Genomic DNA, 10,880 nt, shown 5'->3' on the forward strand with positions numbered 1-10,880 from the left:
AGCAGTGTATTTGTAAAATAGTGTAGTTCTTGTTGGATGACTCTTACAGAAACAGCCAAATATTACATATTTATACAATGTGTTCAAGAGATTTTGGATTAATTTCTGATGCGTTCTTCACCATATCTCTCCTTCTAAAAATTCTTTCAATTTGGAGATCAGTCACGATACCAGATTCCACATCTGAACCCATTTTTCGTGCTTTTCTTACCACGCTTTTTCCTTTGAGACAGTCTTTGAAAAAAAGGAAGCAGACTTGCAATCCACATATTGTTTTGGTAGATGATTGGGAAAGAATGGGACATGTCATATGAAAAGAATGAAAAATTAGCAGGGCTGAAAGAGAAGTACTTATTCCCTCCTGAAGACACAGATGTTTTCAGAGATTTAATAAATTTTTTCTCACTTAGCAGAAAACAGAGTAGCAAGTTCTCTTAGGCAAAGTAAAACAGAAAGATGTTTTTGTGTGGTCCCACTAGATCTGAAAAATGGGTTAGTGGTTGTATTTACATGCATGTTTAGGGGGTTACATTACAGGTTGTACTAGTCCTTTCCCTAGCTTTGTTGCCCTCCTCTGGACACATTCAAATACCTCCACCTCCTTCTAAATTTATGAGGCTCAGAACTGCACATAGTGCTCAGGGTGAGATCATAGCCTGGATGAATACAGTAGGATAATCTTCATTAGCATCCAGATGAAAAGCAGGGAAGTACTTGTACCGTCACTGGGGTTTATCATACATTCCTTGAGAGCTGGAAGGAGACAGCAGGGCTTCTGGGCCACGGGACACAGACAGAAAATAAGAACTGAACTAAGGGGTGAGGAGAACAAGGATAGGAGTGAAATTATCTTCCTTCTTCCTTCATGAAGTCATTGAATATAAATACTAGGTATCAAACCATCTCTATGGGTCTCCACACAACCAACCACCATTCCCTGGGCTCGAATGCATTCGTGCTGGATTTCTGCCTTTCAGCAATGGGGTAAACTATTTCAGTGATACCCAGTTAGGATATCATACATGCCAGTCCAGCAAGGCACGTGACAAAATACACAAAGGTCTTGACAGAGCAGTTCAAATGTCTTGCTAAGACAACTCTCTGGCCCATCAGTGCTTCCTCCTCCAAAACCAAAGTTAGTACACTGAAGGTTGAAATGTGTCCTGCAAAAAAATTTCCCAAACTTGCAGGGAAATACTAATACTTGACAGAAATTGTACTGATGCTGAAAATATACTTAATAACCTCCTGTCAGCAGAACACCTTTGTTGAGAACATAAGAACTAAAGAGACACATGACAAGCCTCTGACATGTTTCTGCAAAATCTTGACTGGGATGTTAAAGTCAGTAATTACAAAAGGTTTTGTGTAGTTAAAGAAAACAAATGCCTAAGGGAGGTTTTGCTCACTTCAAATGAGAAAAGGCACATGGGCTTTCAGTTGTTGTTAGTTAAAAGAAAAATAATCTAGTGATTTTTCTCATCCATATTTAATTGACAGTGGATAATCTCAGCTCTCAAACTCATTAACTCAGAGATTATAACCGTAACCTGATAAAACTGAAGGTGAAACTTCGGAAAAAAAATTAAAAGTCTGGAGCAGTTAAACTGAAGGGTGGGCATGCTGCTGAAATCCACAACTGTATCCAGAGTCACCCATCCTTGATGACAATCAAATAAAATATTTAAATTTTTTTTCCCTTGTTACTTATAGGATGGGGTTTGTTTGATTTACTGTAAGTACTCCCTGGCACAGACAGCAGCCTTCTCTGGTGGGTAGCATAACAGCTGGTCAAAAAAGACATTATAATTTTTCCTGAATTTGGAGGTAGGTATATGAACCATCCTGTCATTTAAAGTACTCATGAGCTGAAAACATTCTGCAGTAGAGTGATTTCATACATGGTTATAACACAAAAGGTGTTGGTTTGTGTTATCAGGCAGCCTTCTCTAATAGTGTCACATACCTTCACTAGTGTAAACTTCTGAGAGAATTTTCTTTCTTTGTTCTTTCCAGTAAAATAGCATTGGATTCAAGGATAAGACTCTTCCGTAATCAGTATTTTTTGTTATCCTTTTCAATGAACGCATGAATACTAAAGAGGCATGCCTGAGCAAGTCTCATGTGGAATTCAGGACAGCCAGATAAGAAGATGTGAACCTTTTTGATCCTGGAGAGGAAAGCCATCTGGTGATGGCTCAGCAGTTGGTTGGCTGGGATTACTGTCATTAGTGACACTGATTGCTTTGCTTTGCCTGTGAACTAAGCACATAACTTATCTACCCCAATGGAAACACTTCAGGGCAGCTGTGGTTTCATTGTAGAGTAAGGAGAACATTAAAGAGAGAATACACCTGAAGACAGAATTCAGCTCCCATTCACCAGTGAATAGCTGAGAGCTTGAGCTGTGGATTACCTGGGTGACTTTGATAATATTACCTCTGTTCTTTTCTCCAATGCTTTTCACCTAAAAAATTAGTATTACCTCACCACAGACTTGAGCACTATAAGAATAAATCGGCTTATACCTCGAAGCCATTTTCTTGTCTGTCTCTACCTTTAGTTATTACAGGTTGTTATTTAGTTTCATTTGAAGATATGACTCCATTCCAAAGAAATCAATGCATTTCAAGCAAAGTTACTATAACTTTAACTTTTCCTGCCTAGGTTGCAGTTTTCAAAGAAAGCCTTTTTACTTAGGCTAGAACAAATGGGGCAGGTTTCCTGATATCTGTCATTGATACTAGGTGATTAAAAAAAGGTGGATGATAACAGGAGAAATTTTTGTGAAAATTTTTTGTTAAAAACAGATTTTTTTTTTAATTAGAGCAGAAAATAACTGATGCCATTGCGTGCAGTACTGAACAGAAAATCTCTTGAGCATTGAGATGATCTTCTTGATACTCTGAAAAATAACTCGCTGCGCATGGAAATACTGAATGATTGTTCGGTGTCTCCTATGGGACTGACTTTACAATCACAGAACCACAGGGTCAGGTTGGAAGAAACCACAGTGCTCAACTGGTTCAACCTCCCCACTCATGCAGGGTCATCCTGGAGCACATGGCACAGCACTGTGAATATCTCCAGTGAGGAAAACTCCACAGCCTCCCTGAGCAATCTGTCCCAGTGCTTGGGCACTCACACAGTAAAGAAGTTCTTCCTCACATTCAGGTGGATCTTTCTGTGCATAAGTTTCTGCCCATTGCCTCTTGTTCTATTGATTAACACCACTGAGAAAAGCCTGGATTCGTTAATTTTCTTGGCACCCTCCCTTCAGATACTTACGGACTTACAGGTTGGACTTGATGATCTCAAAGGTTTTTCCCAACCTAGCTGATTCTGTGATGCCATGACATTGATGATGTCTCCTCTCAGTCATCCCTTCTCAAGGCTGAACAGGCCCAGCTTCCCCAGCCTTTCCTCATAAAAGGGACTCTCCAGCCCCTAGATCTCCTTTGTTGCCCTGTGCTGGACCCACACCACGAGCTCCATGTCTCTCTTGCATTGAGGAGTCCAGAGCTGGACACAGCACTCCAAATGTGGCCTCACTAGGGCTGAATAGAGGGGCAGGATCACCTCCCTTTACCTGCTGGAATGCTCTTCCCAATGCACCCCAGGATCCCATTGGCCTTCTCAGGCAAAAGATCACACTTCTGGCTCATGGACAGCTTGTTGTCCACCAAGACCCCCACGTCCTTCTCTGCAGAGTTGCTTTCCAGCACATCAGCCCCAGCCTGTACTGGCGTGTTGAGCTATTTCTCTCCAGGTGCCTTTCTCTCCAGGACCCTGCATTTGCCCTCATTGAATTCCAGACAGTTCTGTGCCCATCTCTCCAACCCACTGAGGTCCTTCTGTAGGGCAGCTTTCAGACAACCCTCTGGGGTGTCAGCCACTCCTCACAGCTTTTTGTTAGCCAAGAACATTCTCTTAAGTAGACTGAGAACTTTCATTAACCATATATTGAGTAATTTACGTATGAACTGCTTTCTCACTGGGGAGGGAAGGAGATAGAAAAGGATTATTCAAAGTATAGCATTTTTTTTTTTCATATCACTGTGCTGTGTTCACTCACCTTTGGTCATCCGAGTCACAACTTTGTTAAGAGCTGCTTCGGCATAACAAAGGCTTTTTAGAAATGAGGAAATTGCTGTAAAGTCTGAATATTGACATGAGCTGTCATGGAATAATGTCTTTATATAATCATTGATTTTTCAGCTTAGTTTGTAACAAAAAGTTCATGCTGATTTATATTTTTACAAATTACCAATTCTATTTATTGAAATCATATTTTAGCAGCTTGGGATCACAAATGGTTTATTACCTACCTAGCTGAAAGGATTTCTGCTGCTGTTTTGGTGTTAGATTTCTTATTGATCTTCTGCATCACCACTGCTTATCACAAAAAAATGAGTAACAAATCGATTTGCATAATATACTGAAGCAGGTAAGGATGGATGTGTTAACAGCTCATCCTACTATCCCCCTCAGAACCAAAAAAAAAAAGGTATACGTAAAAAATTTAATTTTCTCACCAATATTTTAAACTTGAAAAAACCTATCACTTCTACAGCCTGTGAAAAAGTAACATTTACTGGGGTTTTTTTCCATTTTTTCACACTGGGGAAACAAATGGCATACTCAAGTTCCCTTGTCAGCTAAATGCTTACTGTGGTATTAGCTGAAACAGCATGTTAAGGGTGATTTGTCAGGAACAACATCAACTTAGGCATTGCTATGCCTATTTTGTGCACAGAGGACAGGTGATATCTTCAAGTTTTCTAAATCTTCTAACATTTTTTGTCCTCTGATTTAATGTTCCAGATTTACAGCTGGATCCAAATTAATGGATTAAACCATTATGTAAGTTTGCTGTATTCCCTGCCAAATATCTCTGGTGGTCTGATCAAGAATCTCTCTTCTTCCAAAGGAAATAAGTAGTGAGCAGAAAATGTATTCCTTCCGCTACCACAATGTATGATGTAGGTGGAATTTCAGGCAACATATTAGGGTTTCCCCAAACCAAAGGGTGTTTTCAGGCTTTTATGATACAGTGCTAATCTCATGCATATTGCAGTTTGCAAGTCTACCTGTATTTTTATAGTTTTTATTGGTTTCAATGACAAAGTCAGCAATATCAGCATTATACTAGAATTAGATATTTTAGACTATACTATCATGTATGGTGCAGTTTCCTCCACTATGTTTCTGACTAAATGTATGTCTTCAGAAAGAAGAGGAGGATCACAGATGCTTTATCAAAAGTTTTGTACTCTACTCAGATCTGGGTAAGGTCACCTGTTGAGATGAAGCTTCCTCATGGTTTGCCCTGTTAATATTTATTAACCTCTTTCTCTTCTGTGTCTACTCTTCATATCCCCTGAATCTTATAGTCTAATCTTAAACTATATAGACAGGAAAAATTGACGATTTTAAAATATGATTACTACCATTTATTATTTTTTGATTAATACCCCTTAGTGCTTTACAGCTACATTTAGAGACTACTCTGGTAGTCTCTAAATGCTATTAACAAGTTACCTCTTTTGGTTTGACAGCCCTCCTTAGGCGCAGTCCCAAAGACCGAGGGTGGGACAGTGCCCCCCGGGCTGCGCGCGGTGCTGACCAGCTTGCCGGGACGCTCGCGAAGGCCGACCCTGCTGCTCTCTCGCCTCGCAGCTTCAGCGCCTGGCACTCCAGGCCCTCCACAGAAGCTTCCAGAGAAAAAGGGGGTGGCAGAGAGTGACTGGCAGGGCACCGGGGAGGGGTTTGGAAAAACACACACATTGGTCTCCAGGGAAACCGGGGAGGAACTGGGGTAAGTGACAGTAGCAGGGAGGGGAGGGAGAACCAGGGCAGAACCATCACAAAACATGGGGGAACAGAACATACCAACACAACACAACAATAGCCTTTTTATTAATTGTGTCTTTGTTTTTTTCCTCAAGTCATCATTTGTAAAACTAAGGCAAAAAATCATATTGTATGATGCTCTTTGTCTAATCTGTTTTTTCAAGTTCCACTTCACTACAATTCTTTAGGATAGATGTTTCAGTATATCTCCTTTTTTTTTTTTTTTGTGTATTGTAGCAGTCTATGTTTTGGAACACTGAGTATTTTTTTTTTCCCCCTTAATAATCCTATTCAAGCCCTGAAGTTTAGAAGTGGAAATTTTACTGCTTCTGTCTTGTCCCTTCACACCCTTAATCAGGGGTGTGTTTAGGGAAGTGAGTGTTTCACGGTGGATGTGAGACCCCATTTTCACAGTGGATGTGAGACTCTGCCTTTCCACCTATCTCCTCTCAGATCTCACTCCTGTATGATCCAGTGACAAGCTCCACTGTCAATGTCACTGTCAATGTGTCCTGATAAAGCAGATTTCTCTCATTCTGACTGTTGGGTCACTGTTTGTACTGGGATGAAGCTCTTCCTAGAGTGACCAGGGTTAGGGACCAGTCTTTTGCTTCAGAAACCACCTTTCCTCCATATCAGTTTACGCAGGCGCTGTAAAATTCAGTTGTCTTAATGAAATGACTAATTCTTAGCATAGTCAATAGCTTCAGAATAATTCATGTTTTAAGATGGGTATAGGAGAGACTGCATCAGTACTTGGGAAGTGTGTGTGAGGGGAAGGGAGCATTTCACTGGTGCTTTATCAGGGGCCAGATGTGAGAGAGCTGGGAAGCATATTCAAGCTGCAACTTCTTTTTTTCATATGACTTGGATCTGAAATGTATTCACAGAAAACAAGAAGACAAAACCCCATTTTTATTGATGGTTTCATACTTCTGAATAATAAATCAGCATCTGAAGAAAAATTTTTCTGCTTCTTCAAAGCAGTAGCTGCTTTGAGAAAAGTCCTTCAACTTTTTTTTTTCTTTTTTTTTTCTTTTCTTTTTCTTCCTTTTAATGTTCTTCTAGCCTCCTTCTAACAGTTATGGAAGATCCAATTTTCATGGCATACAGAGCAGAGAAAGAAGAGGAGAAGAATCATCACTCAGGCAGACAGAGGAGATTTATGTCAACTGCAAAAACGTCTCACACAAACATAAGAAAAGATCATTAAGTTCTTTCTTAAGAATGAAGCAATCAAAGCACACGCCTTTTATTTACAGAATAGACTTTATTTTCTCTGTGCTGGCAAGATGTGGAAGGTCAAACTGGCTGTGCTGGTATGGCCTGAGCTGCTTTGGCAGGACAGTGACGAGACCCCGGCTGTGCTGGTGTTGTATTGCAGCCTGCAGAGTTACCCTATCCCTTAATTCATATGCAGGATTAGAGACTATTTGTCCTTCTGCAATAGAAACACTTTTTCCTAGTAGGTGGACTCTTAAGGATCAATTTTAGAACAGCTCTAATATGCAGAATGGAGCTGCATATGTTTACATAAAGTTAATTTGGTCTGAGAAATCTATGTGTATGAGAAGCCTATGTGACAGGGTGAGAAAGAAAATGTGTTTGATGTTGTCTATGTTCATGGTTTTTGCATCTCAAATTGAGAGCTCTATGGAATAATAAATACCCATGATTTTCCACACAGGAGGTGTTATTTTGCTGCCGGGCAAACAGTGCTATTCAGCTGACAAAAGCAAATGTATCAGGGCTCCTTGAACCTAGATTTAAAAGTATGAACAGCAGCTTGGTATCTGACAGCTTTGTGGTTTTACAGGCTTCTTGCCACTCACCACAGCAATTTCAGTGTTTTCCTTTTGGGGATGCAATTGAAGTGTAGCCCCTGCTTTCCTCCCCAACTCCTTCATCCCCTTCATTCCCCCCCCCCCCCCATGCCCAGAAGAAAACAAAACAGGAAGACTCTGTCACTGTCAGGTTATATTTAATAATTTATTATAAGGTTTAGTTGCGCAAAAAATAAATGAGAACATGGAAGGTATATGAGTAAATGGTGCAAAGCAGAAGAAAGCATGACTGAGAACATTTACAAAACAATACACATACATATGTGGTTGTATGTGTGCATACGTATATATTCTGCTGAAACCTACAAAAGAAATCACACAGAAATTGAACAAACAGACAAAAAACTAAATCCTTAAACAAACAGAACTAGAAGGCAGACCTGAGAATTAGGATCTATGCATCTTTTGACCTTTTACAAATCTGCTGAATTACTGAGGACAGAATCCCAGTAAATGAAGGTGTTACCATGACAGCTGATAATCATGTCAGCTTACTGCAAACTGTGTGCCTGGCCCATCTATACCTGATTCCACTTTTCTCTTGAAGCATATGTAAAAATGTTGCTGGATACGGTATTTGGGGTTTTTGTTTGGGTTTTTTTTTTGAAAGGGTTTAGTGGTAGAGGCATCATGAGCCTGCCTACAAATCAGGTACTGGTTCTGCTTGGCTGGCTAGGAAGAGCATCACAGCCTGACAGCGAAAAGCACATTTTGCACAGCCTTCTCCAGTGGAAAGCTTTCTTCACGTGCACAGGAAAATAGGAACCTAGTTTCTTCTGAGAATAACATGGACACAAGGCTTCTCTTCACTATCTGAGCAATAACAGCATCATGTAGTTATCCTAAACTTCAGCTAAAAATCTAAAATCCTAAACTAAATGTCCTTTCAACTTATGCTGAAGACTTAACTTGTTTACAATGTCATATACCATTAAAAACATCTTGTTTTGGTTTTCTGTACTCCTGAACAAGGACACGTTGCAATGGATGTTTGGTTTTTTTTAAATTTCACTTGCTGAAGGTTTTCAGATATACAAATGCTTGAATGTGAAATTCATGAGGATACACAGAACTGTACTACTAACAAGTTGGTTTATTTCCTGAGTTATCAAATGTCATAGCAGATAATTCTAAGTTGTGCACAGCCTTACAAATGAAATCTTGTAGCATTAGGTCATTTCTTATGGTCCCCCTGATAGTAAAATGCCAAAATAACAATGTAATGGACTTGATTACACAGAAGGTCTCATTTGGAGAGACAAACTGGAGATACACAAACATCCATAAGCTGAGAAGATGGTATTGTTTTACTGCTTTTAGAGACCATCAGAATACATCCCTGCTTTACTGAGGGGAAAAAAAAAAAGGGAGAGGTTGAGGTTAAATATCTGGAATACCAGATTGTTTTGACTATTTGTGGTATTGCCCTTATTTCTTTTCTCTCTTGGTATTTTCAGCTTGTCTTTTTGAAATAATTGCTTATTTTTGAGATTTGAAGACAAAACAAAATCTATAGTGCACTCCTTTGCAGGTATGTAATCTGTTTTAATTCAAATACCGTAAACATATTAGTTCTACCAGTAGGATAATCCACAGGGAAAATCACATCACACATAGCATAATAAGAACAATATGTTATTTTTTTTTCAAAAAACAATCTCAAAACAACAGCTTCATTTTTGTACCATAGTAATATCAGTGAACAGCAGCTGAACAAGTGACAAAATAAAACCAAAAAGAAAACAACCCCAAACTTATCAATATTCTTATTGGTTTAAAAACTAGCAAGCTACACAAAAGAGAAACTTCCAAAAGCTCAATTTGAAATGCAATATTAGAACTCTTTAAATATTTTATGAGTCTGGCAGGTTGGGACCCAATATTTGTTATTTGGATTATGTAAATAGACTTTCCAGTGTAAACAAACCATTGTTTATTGCTGCTTAGTTTCAATATTTCCCATAGATTTGTCCTTTCCTTTTGGAATTTTAAAAAATTCTTTTGAATAAACTCCATCAACTGTAATTTGGAAATTTTATGTTGAACAGTTACTGTGCTATTTCAAGCTGTATCACTTGCTCAAATAGTTAAGAGGGAGGAAAAAAGAATCAATGAAGCAAAATGACACAACCATGGATAGTAACCAGCTCAGCATACCATCTAAACTGTAAAATATTTCTGTGGGTTTTTTAAGGTCTTAGAAACTTTGCTGAAAGGAAATAAATGTAGTAAAATATATTGTCATTAAAAAAATGAGTTTTGAGTACCTTGAAGGGTATTCTAGGGTAACTACCATCTGTGTGATTTGAAAATGAATATATGAGATTAAAGAAAAGTAAAACCTTTTCCATAATAATAAAAATAATCTTTTTCCTTGGGTCAAAAAGGGAAATGTTTAAATTCAATGTTCAAAGGAATATTCAATGATCAATAGTACAAAGTCTTTCAAGGGTGTAAACTCACATCTCTTTGAAAAAGACTTCTGAATGTAGGAAAGGCAGTCACCAGAGTTTGAATCAACAGGACGAAAAAGAAACTCACAGTACACGAAAGAAGGTGAAAGTTAGAACCTATTATTTTCCTTATTCATTTCAGACACATTCATTTACCTGAAAGAACTTCTCTGACTGTAATACGTTCATGACACTGCTCCTTCTGCTAGTCTTCTGCTCTCCCATGGCTGTGTGTCTCGGGGTAAAAAAATGATTCAGTGAGGAAACAGGCTGTTCTAAGGGCTGGACCCACCAAGGAACACAAGAAGCTGGGCACCCCCTCCTTTGGCAGGGTAGTTCAGCAATTACCTTCTTTATGACCTCCACCTACCTAAATTCCCACCCACCTTCTCTGTTAGGCACCTAAATGTTTTGGAGAATGCTCAGAAATAGCTTGTTCTAACGATACTGTGCAACTTAACCGCCTGCCTCCTCTCCAGGTCTTATCCCAGGACTAGGGGACAGGAGAGGACCAAGGAAACACAGCAGGCAGAACAGGTGAAGTACAGCTGCTACCAGCATTTGCTAGTTTACTCCTGAGAGCTCCAAATAAGAAACCTTACTTCAGAAAAAGGAAAGATTTAATATTCAGAGGATTGTTCAGAGGATTGATCTCAGTACTGGTTTCAATTCTAGGGGTGGTTTTTTTTGTTTTGTTTTGTTTCTTTGTTTGTGTGCTTTTTTGTGTGTT

General features: G+C 39.1%; 1 protein-coding gene across 1 annotated transcript in view; it reads left to right on the forward strand.

Moving 5' to 3' along the window:
- Positions 1–10,264, forward strand: part of LOC136553774 (CD226 antigen-like) — a 28,453-nt gene extending 18,189 nt beyond the window's left edge. The window contains 5 exon segments of the mRNA XM_066545584.1: positions 4,297–4,409; positions 5,229–5,288; positions 5,559–5,818; positions 6,936–7,140; positions 10,190–10,264. Of these exon segments, the coding sequence (XP_066401681.1) occupies positions 4,297–4,409; positions 5,229–5,288; positions 5,559–5,818; positions 6,936–7,140; positions 10,190–10,264 (713 nt within the window).
- Positions 10,265–10,880: the final 616 nt, after the last annotated feature.

This window comes from Molothrus aeneus, chromosome 1 (assembly GCF_037042795.1).
Source record: "Molothrus aeneus isolate 106 chromosome 1, BPBGC_Maene_1.0, whole genome shotgun sequence".
In the NCBI taxonomy this organism is placed as follows: Eukaryota; Metazoa; Chordata; class Aves; order Passeriformes; family Icteridae; genus Molothrus; species Molothrus aeneus.